Here is a 16,647-nt window from a genome sequence, read left to right as displayed (position 1 = left end):
TATTTATTTCTATATTAATTGATATATTATAGTCAATTAGTCATAATCATAAGCCCAAGACTCTTCTTGTTTGAATTATAAGGATATTTGGTTGTCAATTTTTTTATTATAAAAGTTTTAAACTTTCAAAATTAAAAATCCGCTAAAAAAATTCTTAATTCCGCCAATACTACTTTTATTCATGTAACCATGATCACATTACACATGTCGCACCTATATTTGATGCATCCAATATATATATATATATATATATAGTCCCGATCTCTTAGAACACAGGAGTTCAAGAGATTGTGGTCACCCACCATTGGATATTAATCTAATGATTTAAGTTTTTGAAAAGGAGTGCAAGAGTGAGTGAACCATTGAATTTACATCCAACGGTGAGTAATCACAAATTTCTTGTACTCATATAGTCCAAAAGATCATGACTGTATATATATATATATACAAAAGTGAAGAGACTAAATGAAAAAATTATTGAAAATTTAAACAAAAAAAAGTAACTGAAGGTTTACCATCTTAATTAACAAAATTCCAAAAGCCGGATTTCTATGCATATTGATGTCGATCTGCTACTTTTGCATCCAAATCGCACACCCGAGGAAACATTAAAATAGATATTAAGAATATACATGTCATGTCACACAAATTGGTTTTGAAAAAGAATTACCAAAGGATAATTAATCCGCCAAAATTTGTTTACTTAAGCCTAAACAAAGATTTAAGTTAATAACTTAATTCAACCAAAAGAAAATAATTATTTTCATTTTTAGAATGGCGGCTCTGGAATTTTAGGAAAGATGAAAGGGTGCTTCCGATATTCCAAGTCAATCAAGACAAAAGACAAAAATACGAAATGAAAAGGAAGTCCAATAAAAGAATATAAAAATACTAGCTAATAATTTGTGTGTATCCTATAATCTATTCCTATTCCTGGGCAGAACCCAAATGAAATGTCCTTTGCAAGCTCAGCGAGCCCAGCAATAATAGCTGTCTCTCTCTCTCTCTCTCTCTCTCTCTCTCTCTCCTCACAGGTGCTTCCTCTCTTTCCCTTCCTCCACGAATTTTAGGATTTTCTTCCTTTTTTTATTTGATTTTCATTTGCTCCGAAAATTTCAGACTAGGGTTAGATATCCAGGCCCCTCGGTTCTATGTAATGGAGAATTGAATTCATTTCGTTCTCCTACAGTTCCTCAATTACCAAACGAGAATTGCTAAGAAATTGAGCTGCTCTTAATTTGTTCCTGAGGCTCTGTAAGAGCTTGCTTGTGCAGAAAATTTGAATTTGGGTTTCTTAGCCAAGATAAACGAAAGAAGGAAGAAGAAAAGGTGATTATTTGGTTGAGATTACGCGCGGAATTGTAATTGGGAAACTCAGGTAAGGGTTTTCGTGGGTTATATGAAAGTTCATTTCTTGGATAAATTGTGTAGCTTTGTTGAAAATCATGATCTTATTTGTATAGAGATGTGATTAATGTGATTGTCACATGGCTGATTTCAGGGGAATTCTGTGTGATTAGTTTGCGTTGGCATTGTAGATTCATGTGGGAGTTGAAGCTTGAATTTTGAAAGTTCTGGTGTATAGATAGTAGTGCTTTTGGCTACGGGACTGTGACTGTAATTCAGAGTCACAAAAATGTACCGGACTGTGGCCACGGCCACCACTGCAACCCGGGGTGGATCTCCAACTGATAGTGGGGATTGTGTTGTGAGTTTGGATCAAGTTCCTCGATGGAGCAATGCAGATCATCGTTCTTCCTTGGAATATGACAATGAAGATCCTTCGTTTTCAAATAAATATTTTCCTGACCCTTTAACTTCTCAATCTGGAGGGGAGAGCAGTAGCAGTTGGATAGTCTCAAGATTTCCCGTTGACCATGAAATTAATTCGAAGATATATCTGTGGAGAGGGAACCCATGGAATCTGGAAGTTGATGCTGTCGTGAATTCTACAAATGAGGTGAGCACTAGATTATGATGATAAATCCTTGACAGAACATTGTACATGTGGATTACTGGGAATGAGAAACTTCATGATATTTAAACCTGTGTACATTGTCAATAGAGACATGGGGCTTACAAATTCTACTAGTCTGACATTCTTTTCAATTGGACAATTTACAGAACATGGATGAAGCACATTGCAGCCCTGGTTTGCATGCTGCAGCTGGACCTGGTCTTGCAGAAGAATGTGCAGCACTGGTATGCTGGCTATTCATTGTTTTTTAGCCATTGCTGTACTGAATTATTTTGTGTTTACTTATTAGCACTAGAATGTTGTCTTCAGACATACTGTCCTTGATATTTGAAATGCCGTGTAAATACAGATTTATGTGTAAAATTGAAGATGTTGAATAGGATACTACAAACATTTTCAATGTCAGAGGTTATGTATATTTTATGTGAACCATTAATTAAAGCTTTCTGGCTGGTGTTCTGTCATAATTGATTAATATCAAGATTCAACTGATTTGATTTACCTTTGTTTGTTGGCAGGGTGGATGTAGAACAGGAATGGCAAAGGTTACTAAAGCGTACGACCTCCCAGCTAGGTGGGTATATTAATGCTGTTTTCATATAGAAAGCTCAGTGTGCATTCACGCTGCAGACAACATTCTTGCCTAAGTGAATAATGTTTCTTTCCTTGTGCATTTATCCAGGAGAGTTATCCATACTGTTGGTCCTAAGTATGCAGTGAAATACCATACTGCTGCAGAAAATGCTCTGAGCCACTGCTATCGTTCTTGCCTTGAACTTCTCATTGAAAATGGACTGCAAAGGTGCATTTTTCTTCTTAGTATTTTAATTTATTGTGCTTCTCTTTTCTTTCCCTTTTGTTCTGTTCCTTTTAAAGCATGGAGCTTACTTTGCTTGACCAACATAATTGTAGCATTGCAATGGGCTGTATATATACAGAGGCTAAGAACTACCCTCGGGAGCCAGCTGCCCATGTAGCAATAAGTGAGTTATTTCTTACATTTTTCAGAATTGATACATACAATATGCATGCCTATTTGTATGAATGCTGGATCACTCAAATTTCTATTCATTTATATGCATCCACGTTTTAATTGCTCCTGGATAATTATGTTTTTGGAAGATTGAATGTATTTCTTTCATCCTTTATTCTCCGCCTCATCTATGTGTGCTTATGTTCAGGGACTGTGCGGCGATTTCTGGAGAAGCAGAAAGATAAAATCGCAGCTGTTGTTTTTTGCACCACCACATCAACTGATACAGAGATATACAAAAGGTTAATAAATATAGCTATTTATTTATGGAATACAAGTGAATTGTGATACTTCAACCATGATGTACACTTATAAAATCAATTCTTAGTTTTACTGTCTCATTCCCCTTCACCTTTTTCCAATTTAGATTGCTTCCGCTTTACTTTCCCCGAGACAAACTTGAAGAGGAGGTTGCCATGTCGAAGCTTCCTGCAGATGTAGGTGATGAAAATGGTGAGACAATTATAGATGAGCGCAAAATCAGAATAAAGCCTTTGCCCAAGAAGAATATTCCAAAGCCTCCTAAGGCTCCAGTTGATCTTCCTGTGAGTGATGTCGGCCTGGTAAGAAGGTTAGTCAATGACTCAATTAGAAGTAGTTTATATTTTATAGCAAAACTTAGAGCAGTTTCTTTAGTAATACCAAGAGAAATGCTTACAAAATGCTCACTGCAGAAAGCTGTCGAAGAATTCCATGTACACATATCAATGCGTTCAGACATGTGCTGTGCAATTATGTTCTTTGTTGTTGTTGTTATCAAGCTTATGGTTCCTTTTGCTAGATATAACACTATCATTAGCTGTTTTGGTTTAAATCATTAACTGACACGCTGAAGGGCTGTTATATAGGAATTCATCATATTTGGATTCATTTCTGGATCCTGCTTTCATGTCCTTAATAAAAGATCCAGATCAGAGACGCAAGGAGCAATGGGAGAAAACTGCTCAAGCACAAGGTGGATGGAATTGTGCTAAAATGCTTGGGTTTGGTGACCTTGGTGGACCTCCATTGTCTGCTGCAGAAGAATACTCACTTCATTCAAGATACCTTGCTAAAGCAAATTCTCTTCATCTTTCTGAAATTGCAGAAATGAAAATTGTGTAAGCTTTATAACTCTTTCATCTTTAACTCAGTGGCAGTTGTGGAGTCTTCAGGTTGTAATTTTCACTCCTGGACAGCTACTAATTTATAAAGTGCTTTGCATTCTAATTTTCCCCTGTTATTAGTAGCTCTTCGGTTAGTTGTTTTCATATCTCATACACAAAGAACAGGAGGTGGTTTTGTGTTGTTAAAACAATACAAATGTTGATATGTTGCTACCTAATGGTGGTTGAATCAAAAAATGTTATGAACCCTTCTATGAGATTTATAAATTTTAATTATTATTATAATTTGTCTTGAAATCATGTGGAGCAGAAGGGAAGGGTGTTAATAAGTGTCTTGTGTTGCAGTTTATATTAAACTTAATGTCTATTTTTTCTATGTATTTCAGTTACCGAGGTGGGGTTGACAGCGAGGGTCGTCCTGTAATGGTAGTTGTGGGGGCACATTTTCTTTTACGATGTCTTGATCTAGAACGATTTATACACTATGTTGTTAAGGTAGTACAACATTAAAATTTGTGTTACTCTGCATATATGATGGAGCTTTTGTATCTTTGGTAGTTATGGTTCTTGGTACTCAGATATCTATCTTGTTTACAGGAGTTTGAACCTATAATACAGAAGCCTTATACTATTGTATACTTCCATTCTGCAGCATCTTTACAGCTGTAAGTTCTTCGTAGTTAAGTTTGCAAAGCTTGAAACAATTCTAAGGGTCGTTCACCCAAAAGAATAAAAACATAAGGAAAAATGAGCCTTTTTATTCTAATCTATACTTCCGCTCCATGTGAACTGGTCCGGTGGAGTTTAATTTCTAACTTTGAATACAAGTGAAGTGATAAAATTGTACCTGAAAAGCTTATATGTAAACATCTGTAACTAGTTTGGTTTCTTTTCCTGCATGTTTTGCAGTCAGCCAGACTTGGGGTGGATGAGAAGAGTACAACAAATACTTGGTCGTAAACACCAACGTAATCTGCATGTAGGTACCACTGAGTTTGTCCAAGTACTTCAGCAATTATATATCTGCCTTTATCTCTCTGATCTTTATCTTCTTTATATAGGCAATATATGTCCTTCACCCAACTTTTGGACTGAAGGCTGCAATATTTGCTCTGCAATTGTTTGTGGACAATTTGGTATGCCTAACTTTCTTTGTGATTGTTATTCATTAAGACTTCATATCACTTACAAAGCCTGCTTCAAGTGAATGTCATTCTAACTTTTGTTTCTAGGTCTGGAAGAAAGTGGTATATGTAGATAGATTACTGCAGCTCTTCAGATATGTTCCTCGTGAGCAGTTGACCATCCCTGACTTTGTGTTCCAGTTGAGTTTCTATGTTCCTTCCCCCACTTACCCTACTCCAATTTTTATAGCAACTTCGATTTAAAATTCCAAATTTCCCAGTATGCAATGATTGTAATAAAATGTAAACAGAGGTTTGATTCTGATGATTTTGGTGACCATAATCAATGCAGGCACGATTTAGAAGTCAATGGTGGGAAGGGTCTTATTGTGGACCCAAGAACAAAGTACGTGTATCATCGACCATAGCACGGTTCCATCAGGCACACACTGAAGGAGATCCATGGCTTGTGATTTCTTGATTATATTTTCTTTTCTTATATCTTAGATTTTGTCTCGTGTAGAAAAAAGTTCAATTTTTTTTAAACAGTTTTTTTCTTCTATTTTCTGAAGCAATGATCTGTTTGTATCTAAAGATGAAAATTAATAAATATTAATATTCTTTCTTGTATTATCTTGGACAAGTTATCAATAAAATGTAAGTTGGTTTGAGCTTTTTCTGAAAAACAATTTCAAGGAAGTTGCTTGTGCATTTTTGTAGCCTGCAAATCAACCAGTTACCATGCAATCTTTTGTATACGGTGCTCAGGCTTTCCTGTTTTCTGCCCACCTTCTTTTTCTTTTTCCCCAAAAAAACCTAAATTAAAAATTTCTCAAAGTGCCATGACACTCTGACGGGGGAAACTTATTACAAAGAAAATTAAAAAAAAAATAGTTGCTCAATTTCTCAAAAACCATTGTAAAAAGAATTTCAAGTTTAACCAATGAAAAACTCAGAAAAAAGTCATACAATTAATATAAAATCTATTAATTAATTAAGCAAAAATAAATATAAAAATTTACTGTTGAGTAAAAAAAAAGTTTTCGATATTTCTCCACTGGGTTCTCCAAGTCTAGTGGTTACACTTGTCAGCTTATTTTCCAGAGAAACACGGTTCGTATCGTAATCCGCGACGCAGACGAAGGAGCGACCCAGCTTGAAACCGTTCCACACACTAATTTATACATTTTGGAAATTGTTTATATAAAATCTGGCAGACGAAGACGAACCCAACCAAGTTTGCTTCTTCTTTGCTTTCTGTGGCTACTCTCCGGTGAGCTTTCCTCTTACATACTCTCATGTTCTTCATTGTGAATTCTATTTCACGGGAAAGACTCAAGCCAATCGATTTGGTTTGCTTTTAGAATTGCTCTGGTAATTTTAGAACCCAATTAATGAGGATTTAATGGGATAATTTACAGAAAGATAAGCTTTTGATAAGAGTCTTCAACTGGGTATATGTGATTATTTTCACTTCCGTTTTGTATACTTGGAAGTTGAATGTTAGTCCAAAATGTGTTAGTTTGAGTAAAACTCATTTTGCAGTTGTGTTTGTTTCACATGCCCAGTAGTTTATTTCTTGGTGTTGCATGCTTGAAAGATTTGTTGTTAGAGATTTGGTTCAAGTATAACGTTACGATTTTAATAGGACTTACTGAACATTGTAGATGCTGATTTTTGTGAACACAAGTGTGGAAGAAGAAAGGTAGTATTTTGTAAAGGGTATCTAATTGCTCAGAAAGCAAAATGGTGCAAGGTCTGTTACTGAACGCTCTAACTACGTCCCGTAATGGTGCCTTCTGTGGATCAATGCCTTCGTGGAGGAAGCATTTCAAACTAATGACGAAAACCCAGATAAGCTCTGTTATTGAAAGGCATGGTATCTGGCATCTGTGTCATCAAAGCTTAGTCTTAAGAGGTAACCCCAATATGTTAAAACAAAGGAACGTGAGGGTGGAAGCTGGGTGGCTGTTTAGAAGGGGTGATCAGGGGTTGAATGCAAGCTCAGAGCAAAGCGAGGCTGCTAATGAGGATATTTTGATATTCTTTTTCCAGCTGGACCTGGCAACTCGAGTTCAGGTTCGATGGGATTCCTTTCACAGTTTAAATTTTATATTAGGGTATGGCATTTCTCTCAATTTTGTTTGTCTAACAAGAATTTGCTTTTTTGGGGATGCGATGGCAGTATGCTTTGAACACGGAACAGTATGATATTGCACAACAACTAAGAAACAAGCTGACTGAGGTTAGGTCTCTCATCCTGATTTTAAGTTATATGCTAACCAGGTCTGGCATGGCTTGTTTTGAAATTTCAATTTTTCTACATTAACAGTCTTTGAGCTCCAAAAACAAAAGGCAAAGAATACGAAGGAAGGCCTTTTAGGCCTTAACAAAATCTTGAGAAACAGTCTCAATTTTTAATGCAGGTTTAGTGTTCCTAGCTTTCTATGAACCACACTGACGAAACTTCAGATTACTTTTAATACCATTACAAAAACCAGAAAATTTTGTAAACACGATCTATGCTAGCTGATTTCTTGGCCTTTGAAAAGGATCGTTGGCATGTAATCTTTTGGGGTATTGTGTTCCATACCAACATGTCTAAGCATCTGCATAAGTGGAGAATGAAATGAATTCCAGCTTGCCTAATAAGCATTCTTTTTGTAAGGTTGAAGCTGAGGTTATTAGGCAGCAAGAGGCAAAAAGGGGATCGTCTCTCAAGAGTGAAGCTCAAGATAAGGCTATAAGTATCATTCGCTTACGGTACGCCCCAATTTTTGCCATATTTTATCTAATTAAGGTTTTAATTCAGTGAGAAAGGTGCAATTTATATGTTTCTTCCTTCTACTGTCTTTCGATTCGACCCTTCAATTCTTTTGGCATATGGGGTCAACTAAACATTAAAGTAGACTGCTTCTTTGTCTTTTCTTACAGTGCAGACTTGCAGAAGGCAATTGAGAGTGAGAATTATGTGTTAGCAGCCAAGCTACGGGATGCAATATCTGAACTGGAGGCAGAATCACTGGCTGCATCCGCAAAAGCTTTGGCACATGAAAATGCAAATTATTCGTTTCGTTTGGGACAGAGAGTGAGGCATAAAAAATTTGGTATGTTAAGTGGTCTGTAAAAGGAATGCTTCACAGTTGTAGACTTTGGGAGCATGTTTAGGTAGTTGACTTTTATGAATTTGAGCGATTGCTAGGCAATTCATTGCAAAAGCATTGAAGAGTCTGTATAAAAAGTAGCAGCTTGGAAGAATCATCGTGGAATAAGTACAACTGGATTTTTTGTGTTTCTTCGTTTCTTTTCCTGCTTTCCTGCTTGCTTCTGTTACATAAATCTTATGTTATGTTACTTTTTCAGGCTATCGAGCAGTGGTTTGTGGAATGGATCCCGTATGTTGTGAATCAAGTTCATGGATGGAAACTGCACAGGTTGAAAAGTTGCATCGGGGCTCTAATCAGCCATTTTATCAGGTTTGAAATCTGAGCCCTTCATGACTATGCACCTCCACATATGCCTCTGATATGATCTATTAAAATCAGTTAGCATAACAGCAATAACAACAGTAATGATATGGCAAGAGTGATATATAACATGCTATCTGAATGATTGCTTTTATCTCTATCCCTTTTTATCTCTTCTTTATCTTTTGTCAGGTTTTGGTTGATGTACATGCGGACCCCAACCTTCTGGTGGCATATGGTAATACTCAGCTGTTTGACCCAATTCCTTCTCAGATTTAAGTTTCTTTTCCCATGTAATCAGCTTCTTTTTCTGCAGTTTCTGAGGAGAATCTTTTAGCCCCTGACGAACCAGATGTGGTGAGTAGAAAACCCCCCCTCCTTTTGTTTTCTTTTCATTGTGAGCCTATTCTTTCCTCTTTTTGAGTTGGGTTGCTCATGAGTAATTGAGAAATTACCCTGTTAATTTGGTCTGTTCTGTTGTTAACCTTGCAGGATCGATTTGATCATCCCTACATTTCCTTTTTATTCTATGGGATGGATGCTGCTGGGGATTTCATCCCGATCAAGCAATTGCGAGAGAAGTACAATAGACCCCGACATGAAATACCCTTTGATCCACTAGATGAGGGGCATGGAAGTGATGCTTAGATGCTTAGACAAATCCAAGCAACAGACCTTGTATAAGATACTGACCATCAATATATTTTTTTCATCTTTTTTCCCCATACATTGAGAATAGCTTCCCTACTCATTAGAATGTGGATAGATCATTAAACGTGCAGAAATCAACAGTCTCTATCTATGTGTTTGTACCCTACTCACTCTGAAGCCTAAGAACATTACACTATTGATTATGACGTCGTGAAAATTTCTTCTGCCCTGTTCATCATTTTGTCGTCATTTGAAATTTTCACAAATTTATATTTACCCAAAACGAAAAGTAAAAAATGGAACATATGCCAATGCCATGCCGAGTGGACTTTAGGCCCACTATGTCCAAGTGGCCCAATATCTTGAGAAATCTTTTGCCGCGGCGTGTTTAAGTCCTCCGTCACCGTCACCCATTTGTAACAGACGCTCTCTCTCTCATCCTAAGTTCAGGGACAGAGATTGTTCGTATGCAGTCTAATATGTCCCATGTCAAGTAGGCTTAGCCATGACCCTGTACATGCCCTTGTTCAGGTCCTGCACCATCTTAAGAACACTCACCCAACTCCATGCCCACCTCGTAATTTCAGGTCTCCACAAAGACCCACAAGCCTCTACCAAACTCATCGAATCTTATGCCCAAATGGGTTCCCTCCGATCCTCAACCCAAGTTTTTGAAACCTTCCCAAAGCCAGATGCTTTCATGTGGGGTGTGCTTATGAAGTGCCTTGTGTGGAATCACTACTTTCAAGAAGCCATTTCACTCTATCACAAAATGTTGCAGCATGTAACCAGCATGAACAGGTTTATATTCCCTTCCATTTTGAGAGCTTGTTCTGGATATGGTGATCTGGGTGTTGGAGGGAAGGTCCATGGGAGGATAATAAAATGTGGGTTTGACTCTGATGTGGTGATTGAGACCTCATTGCTTGGTTTGTATGGAGAACTGCGTTGCTTAGATAATGCTCGGAAGGTGTTTTACGCAATGCCAATGAGAGATGTGGTGTCGTGGAGTTCGATTATTTCGTGTTTAGTGGAGAATGGAGAGGCAAGTGAAGGGCTTGACATGTTCCGTTGGATGGTCTCCGAAGGTGTTGAATCGGATTCAGTCACAATGCTTGGTGTAGCTGAGGCTTGTGGGGAGTTGGCATTGTTGAGAGTAGCAAGGTCAGTACATGGTCATGTTGTTAGAAGGGGAATTAAAAGTGATGGGGCTTTACAAAACTCTCTAATTTCAATGTACAGTAAATGTGGTGACTTGCAAAGTGTGGAAAGGATTTTTGGCACGATTACTCATTGGCACACTGCATCTTGGACTGCAATGATCTACTCCTACAATCAAGCTGGTTATTTTTCAGAAGCACTAGACGCTTTTGTTGAGATGCAAGAGTCTAAAGTGGAACCCAATTCAGTAACCTTGATGAGTGTTCTGCGGTCTTGTATTAGGTTAGACTTGCACAAAGAAGGGAGGTCTGTTCATTGCTTTGCTATTAGAAACGTTCTAGACCCCGACCTTGATTTTTTAGGATCGGCATTATTCGAATTGTACTCTGAAATTGGGGGACTAAGCTATTGTCAGAAACTTCTTAATACAATTGGAGAGAGAAATGTGGTGTCATGGAACACAATTATTTCAGGCTATTGCCAGAAAGGCTTGTTGAGAGAGGCATTGCTAATCTTTGTGCAGATGCAGACCCAAGGACTACTGCCAGATTCTTTCAGCATGTCAAGCGCTCTCTCAGCTTGTGGAAAGATGGGTTTAGTAGAACTTGGGCATCAGATACATGGTCATATAATCAAAAGAGGCTATTTGGATGAGTTTGTCTTGAATTCACTGATTGATATGTACTCAAAATGTGGGTTTGTACATTCAGCATACATGATATTTGATAAGATTCAACACCTTGGTGTCATAACATGGAATTCAATGATTTCCGGATTTTCTCAAAATGGTGACCCTGTCATGGCGATCAGTCTTTTTGATAAAATGTTCTTGAACTGTCTCGAGATTAATGAAGTCGCCATTTTAAGTGTCATTCAAGCTTGTTCCGAATTAGGTTATCTAGAAAAGGGAAAATGGGTTCACCACAAGCTCATAACATATGGTGTGGGGAAAGATCTCTATATTGATACAGCTCTAACTGATATGTATGCCAAATGTGGAGACCTTCGGTCTGCTCAAGTAGTATTTGATATGATGGAAGAAAGAAGTGTAGTGTCATGGAGTGTCATGATTGCCGGGTACGGTATGCATGGCAAGATTAATGCTGCCATATCAATCTTTACCCAAATGCTGGATACAGGAATGCAACCAAATGAGATTACCTTCATGAACATTCTTTCAGCTTGCAGTCATGCAGGAGCTGTCGAGAAAGGAAGGTTCTATTTCAGATCAATAAGGGATTTCGGCATTGAGCCCAGCGCAGAACATTTTGCTTGTATAGTTGACCTTCTAAGTCGAGCTGGTGATCTCACCGGAGCATATGAAATCATCAAATCAATGCCATTCTCTGTAGATGCCAGCATATGGGGCGCCCTTCTTAATGGATGTAGAATCCACCAGAGGATGGACATGATTAAAAGCATTGAAACAGACCTTTTAGATATCAGCACAGATGACAGTGGATACTACACCTTATTTTCTAACATATATGCTGAAGGAGGGAACTGGGACGAATTTGGAAATGTGAGATTAATGATGAAAGGCATCGGTCTGAGGAAGGTCCCTGGATACAGTATAATTGAGCTGGATAGGCAAGTTTACAGATTTGGAGCTGGAGATACCCCTCATCACCAAATGAAGGAGATTTACAGTTTTCTGGAGAATTTTCAGAGTCTTACTCGCGAACAAGGGATAACGTAGAATTTGATATGTTTTAAGTCTAGTATATTCTCTGTGGAATTATATTCAAGTCCATTTCCAGAAACAACACTTGAATTTCCTAGAACACCTTGCTTGTGAGTGCTACTGGTTCATGGCATGTGTCTAAAATCCCAGGCAGATCACTATGAGAGATTTCAGCTGGTTGAATCCTTCTACGAAATTGAATGGGAACCACAGTTGCTGGGGGATCTTTGAGGTAGCTCTGGTTACTCCACTAAGGAAATCAGACAGGTCTTACATACAGTTCATTATATTTTTGGAGCTCAACACCCACAAGGGTTGTAGTTTATTGGGGCACATGACAGCAGTAGTTACACAACATTGGATGGTCAATAAGCTGAACAAAAGAATGGTTTCAGTATATGTTCGCCTTTGAGGTCTTATCTTTTGCTGCTTGCTTCTCCAATTCTATGGCACTCCACTTGATCAGGCAGCCAACATGCCCAGGGGATGCTTCATTGGATTGTCTTTGAATTTTCTCCCAAACCAGAGCTTCTAATTCCAAATTACTTGAAGAAAAGACCTAGCTGAGGATTTTGTATATTAGCATGTTACATTATGTGGGAGGCGGCTCCCTAATAACTTTGTATATTAGCATTGACATGATGCTTAAAAGACCTAGCTGATGATTTTGTTTGCTCAGCTCATTGCATGAACAATGTATTCTTTCTTTTCTTTAATGCGAATTTTCGGCCTTCAGAATGACAAGTCCATTGCCTTCTCAGTGTTATATTTGCCTTTAGATCCATTTGCATATTAGCATGTTACATTATCAGGGAGGAGGCACCCTAATAACTTTGTATTAGATTGTCAAGTTTAGTTTTCTAGAATAACAAGCAAAACTGTAACCTGATTTTGGTGCTTTTTTATTTGCGCCAAGGCTAAACGTCTGGATTAAAAGAAACTATTATATAAACACTTGGTACATACATAGTATTCTTTTTCTTTTTTCTTTGGTGGTCAACTGGTACAGAGTATTCGCATATCCACATTTCATACCATAACCCCCTCAGATCCCAGGCTAATTCGGCTCACTCAACCTGCACGCCTTCTTGTACGTTGGCCTTCAAGTATTTGCTTCAACATTAGCATACAGCTTCATGGATTGATCTGGTAACCCAGTCCTGTTAAGTCATCTGTGGCATACTCGTGAACGTTTCATCCAGAAGAACACTATGTTGAGGTTGCAGAGAAAGCACCTGCCTCTTAGGACTTCAAAAAATTTGTCCTTCTTCAAACCTTGGATGGAGCTCCCACGAATGAAATCGTAAGCATCCAAATCAAGAGGGAACAGGGCACTGATGCAAATTGACTGTCGGCAAAGCTCGACTGCTTTTCTGTAGGCAACCCAAAATGGCCTTAACGGTGACATTTAGGTCTGAGCAGCATTTGTGCAACACCTCATTAGTCGTCACCACCTCCACACTGTAATGACATGCCTAATGTACCATATGACTAACCAACACATGCCTCTTTAACAGGTGCAATGTCATTTCTGATATCCATCTCCACTTGGCTATATGCAAGGGACTTGCTCAATCCTCTCTGCTTCATTAACTCTCTAACTTGATTAACCCCGCTCCATCTACCATCTGAAGCATACAGGTTAGACATTAGCACATAGTAGCAAGCTTCATCAGGATGCAACTCTAGCATTCTTCTTATCGCAGCTTCGCCAAGATCAAATCTTGAATAGAGTCCACATCCGTGGAGAAATGCCCCAAACAAACTAACATCTGGCTGAACCGGCATTCTCTCAATGAACTCCAAGGCCTCTTCAAGTTTCCCAGCACGAGCCAATAGATCGACCATACATGCATAATGCTTCATAGAGGGCTTGAAGTTATAGTCCTGGGACAGTGAATTAAAATACCTCCGCCCTTCTTCAACCATTCCTGTATGGCTGCAAGCCGATAACAAAGTCGTGAAGATTACTTCGGTGGGCTCTAAATGCTTCTTCAACATATCACTAAAAAGTGCTAGGGAACCTCTGCTGTCACCCTGAACTCCATAACCACCAATCATTGCACTCCACGTGACTGTGTTCTTCACTCCCATTCCATCAAAAACTAGACGAGCAGATTCAGCATCCCCGCACTTGGCGTATAAGTTTAACAGTGCAGTGCCGACATAGATATTTGAAGTTAGCAGGCCATCCTTTATCGAGTGAGCGTGAAGCGACGAACCTACTGAAAGAAAACCAAGGGTAGTACATGCTGAAAGGACACTTGCCAATGTGAAAGCATCATGCGAGAAGGATTCTGATCTCATTTGATGAAACAGTTGGAGGGCTTCATATGCCGACCCATTTTGGGAATACCCAGAAATAATTGAATTCCAAGCAATGACATTCTTGTCCAAGATTGTTTCAAAGATGTAACGAGCATCACCAATCATATGACATTTTGCATACATGTCCACTAGAGCATTTCTGACAGTAGAGTCTTCCAACCCGAGTTTAATCCCAAGACCATGGATTGACCTTCCCAAATTCAAATTACATGACTGTGCACAAGATGAAAGCACACTTGCAGTGGTGATAGAATTGGGCAAGAGACCAACCCATTTCTCATCCGTAAACAACTTCAAGGCCTCATCTGGACACCCACTTTGAGTGTACCCAACAATCATTGCTGTCCATGATACAAGATCGATTGCAGGAAGCTCATCAAATATAGAACGAGCATATCTGATGTCGCCACACTTGACATACATGTCGAGAAGAGATGTCACCAAGAAAGAGCTAACTTCAATACCAGTTTTAATCAAATGTCCATGAATCCACTTTCCCTGATGTAAAGCTCTTAACTTTGTACACGCCGTAAGCACGCTCCCTAACGTGAATTGGTTCCCTTTAATCAACTCCTCTCTCATCCTATTGAACAAGACCAACCCATCTTGGGGACAATCGTTTTGCACATACCCCACAATCATTGAAGTCCAGCAAACCACATTTCCATCAACAATTCCATCAAAGACCGCACGAGAACACTCAATCCATCCACACTTTGCATACACATCCACTAAACCCGTCAACACAAAACTATCAGGACTGGCCACCTTAACAATCTGGCAATGCACCTTCCTCCCCTCATTGAAGTCCCGCAATTCACTACAAGCCTTCAGAACAATCGAGAAAACAACGTTGTCATGTTCTCTGACGCATATTCTCATACTAGTATAGAACCCCATAACCTCGGCATACAAGTTGTGCATAAAGTACCACCTCAGCATCACCTTCCACGAATAAAAATCCGGGCTTGGCATTTGATCGAACAAAAACCGGGCACATTTGACGTACCCAAATGACCCGTATAAGCTAATCAGTTTAGTACGACAAAGAAGATCATTGGAGAGGCCGTGTAGGACGAGCAAACTATGGACTTTCTTGAGGGAATCGATGTTCCTGCACAAAACGAGGAGATTAAAGCATGGGTTTGAAAACACTGAGCGCGTGGAGGCTAGGGTTTCAGAAAGGTCGGGTGGTTCTGAAGATGGTAATTGATATATAGCATGGGTTGCAGACCGGCATTGAAGTAAACGCGTTCTGGGTATTTGCCCATGTACGGTAGAGATGACCTTCGTCATCATCATCCTCATCCTCATCACTTTGTTCTTCTATTTTTAATTTTCTCAGCAAATTTTTCAGTTTTTGAAAACCAGTTAATTTATGGCGGCGGAACGACCACTCCTACAGTTCTTTGTTTTGGCGCGTCCTGGCGTTTTGTTGCCACATATGGGCCTTGGGGTTGCTCAGGCCCGTGCGTTTGGGCCAGTGTTGAAACTTGGGGCCCGATTAATTTTTGAAACAACAAAGCCCAAGTATGAAAGTCAAAATGAGAGAGATTATTTTTTTATTTTTTTTTCTCAACAAAGCCGTATATACTAACGTATGGAAAAAGAGATCAAATTTGAGTGCAAAGAGAAGAGCATATTACATTAGCCAATTAGCTTAACTCACGTTTATACAAATAGAGATTATCAAGTGAGAAAATCTTCAGATTATAGTTTTTCTTTTTTCTTTTTATGAATTATAAATAATAAGTGGAAAATAAGCTGTATGCAACACATTAAGAAAGAGAAAGTTGACTGTGGAAACAAAGAATAGGAGTGGAATTTTAAAAATATGAATGAATCCCGTAACAAACAATCTGCTGCATGAAAACGAAGTCCCAACATTCTCGTTTCATATATAATCATAGACAGGAGGAGGACATCACTAATTTAAGAGACAAAAATACAATAAATAAATAAAAATAAGACCTCTTAGGTTAGGAGGATAGACCATCCATCTTCAAAGGACGGCCAAGTATTTATTTTAATTATTTCCAAACAAACTCGTTATTAGGACATTTGATTAATCATAAAACTGTTACTTGATTTTGGTGGACCGTAGACTAAAGTAGA

General features: G+C 38.6%; 4 protein-coding genes across 6 annotated transcripts; 3 read left to right on the top strand and 1 right to left on the bottom strand.

The window, feature by feature from the left end:
- The first annotated feature begins 918 nt into the window (after positions 1-918).
- LOC117614696 (protein GDAP2 homolog) lies at positions 919-5,912 on the top strand. Of its 2 annotated transcripts, XM_034343589.1 has the most exons (15): positions 920-1,378; positions 1,502-1,960; positions 2,125-2,202; positions 2,497-2,552; positions 2,661-2,780; positions 2,891-2,961; positions 3,160-3,253; positions 3,379-3,582; positions 3,860-4,111; positions 4,504-4,612; positions 4,715-4,782; positions 5,027-5,096; positions 5,179-5,253; positions 5,350-5,441; positions 5,594-5,912. In XM_034343589.1, the coding sequence occupies exons 2-15, from the start codon at positions 1,637-1,639 to the stop codon at positions 5,667-5,669; spliced, it is 1,689 nt and encodes a 562-aa protein (XP_034199480.1). In that variant the 5' UTR covers positions 920-1,378; positions 1,502-1,636; the 3' UTR covers positions 5,670-5,912. The 2 variants fall into 2 exon arrangements, with proteins under 2 accessions (XP_034199481.1, XP_034199480.1); XM_034343590.1 differs by lacking the exons at positions 4,504-4,612; positions 4,715-4,782 and having other exon boundaries at positions 919-1,378.
- A 444-nt stretch (positions 5,913-6,356) lies between these two features.
- On the top strand, positions 6,357-9,594 carry LOC117616678 (clp protease adapter protein ClpF, chloroplastic). Of its 2 annotated transcripts, none has more exons than XM_034346067.1 (9): positions 6,357-6,514; positions 6,890-7,320; positions 7,427-7,486; positions 7,910-8,004; positions 8,176-8,348; positions 8,605-8,717; positions 8,901-8,946; positions 9,025-9,065; positions 9,201-9,594. In XM_034346067.1, exons 2-9 carry the CDS (start codon positions 6,988-6,990, stop codon positions 9,354-9,356), a joined length of 1,017 nt encoding a protein of 338 aa, XP_034201958.1. In that variant the 5' UTR covers positions 6,357-6,514; positions 6,890-6,987; the 3' UTR covers positions 9,357-9,594. The 2 variants fall into 2 exon arrangements, with proteins under 2 accessions (XP_034201958.1, XP_034201957.1); XM_034346066.1 differs by having other exon boundaries at positions 6,363-6,514; positions 6,909-7,320.
- Positions 9,595-9,663: 69 nt separating this feature from the next.
- On the top strand, positions 9,664-12,920 carry LOC117621298 (putative pentatricopeptide repeat-containing protein At1g69350, mitochondrial). The gene has a single exon (XM_034351697.1). The coding sequence runs from the start codon at positions 9,865-9,867 to the stop codon at positions 12,217-12,219; it is 2,355 nt and encodes a 784-aa protein (XP_034207588.1). The 5' UTR covers positions 9,664-9,864; the 3' UTR covers positions 12,220-12,920.
- Positions 12,921-12,996: 76 nt separating this feature from the next.
- On the bottom strand, positions 12,997-15,917 carry LOC117614398 (pentatricopeptide repeat-containing protein At2g03380, mitochondrial). Its single transcript, XM_034343198.1, has one exon. It carries the CDS (start codon positions 15,844-15,846, stop codon positions 13,696-13,698), a length of 2,151 nt encoding a protein of 716 aa, XP_034199089.1. The 5' UTR covers positions 15,847-15,917; the 3' UTR covers positions 12,997-13,695.
- Positions 15,918-16,647: the final 730 nt, after the last annotated feature.

This window comes from Prunus dulcis, chromosome 1, assembly GCF_902201215.1.
Source record: "Prunus dulcis chromosome 1, ALMONDv2, whole genome shotgun sequence".
Taxonomy (NCBI): domain Eukaryota; kingdom Viridiplantae; phylum Streptophyta; class Magnoliopsida; order Rosales; family Rosaceae; genus Prunus; species Prunus dulcis.
This window is presented reverse-complemented; position numbering and strand designations above follow the sequence as displayed.

What these genes read in the sequence shown, in the direction of transcription:
- LOC117614696 (XM_034343589.1), top strand. Translation starts at nt 1,637, where the DNA reads ATGTACCGGACTGTGGCCACGGCCACCACTGCAACCCGGGGTGGATCT. An exon ending in TCTGCAGCATCTTTACAGCT is followed by an intron (nt 4,783 to 5,026) that starts GTAAGTTCTTCG and finishes CATGTTTTGCAG; the next exon opens with TCAGCCAGACTTGGGGTGGA. An exon ending in ATCCCTGACTTTGTGTTCCA is followed by an intron (nt 5,442 to 5,593) that starts GTTGAGTTTCTA and finishes TAATCAATGCAG; the next exon opens with GCACGATTTAGAAGTCAATG.
- LOC117616678 (XM_034346067.1), top strand. Translation starts at nt 6,988, where the DNA reads ATGGTGCAAGGTCTGTTACTGAACGCTCTAACTACGTCCCGTAATGGT. An exon ending in ATAAGTATCATTCGCTTACG is followed by an intron (nt 8,005 to 8,175) that starts GTACGCCCCAAT and finishes CTTTTCTTACAG; the next exon opens with TGCAGACTTGCAGAAGGCAA. An exon ending in AGTGAGGCATAAAAAATTTG is followed by an intron (nt 8,349 to 8,604) that starts GTATGTTAAGTG and finishes TTACTTTTTCAG; the next exon opens with GCTATCGAGCAGTGGTTTGT.
- LOC117621298 (XM_034351697.1), top strand. Translation starts at nt 9,865, where the DNA reads ATGACCCTGTACATGCCCTTGTTCAGGTCCTGCACCATCTTAAGAACA.
- LOC117614398 (XM_034343198.1), bottom strand. Translation starts at nt 15,846, where the DNA reads ATGAGGATGAGGATGATGATGACGAAGGTCATCTCTACCGTACATGGG.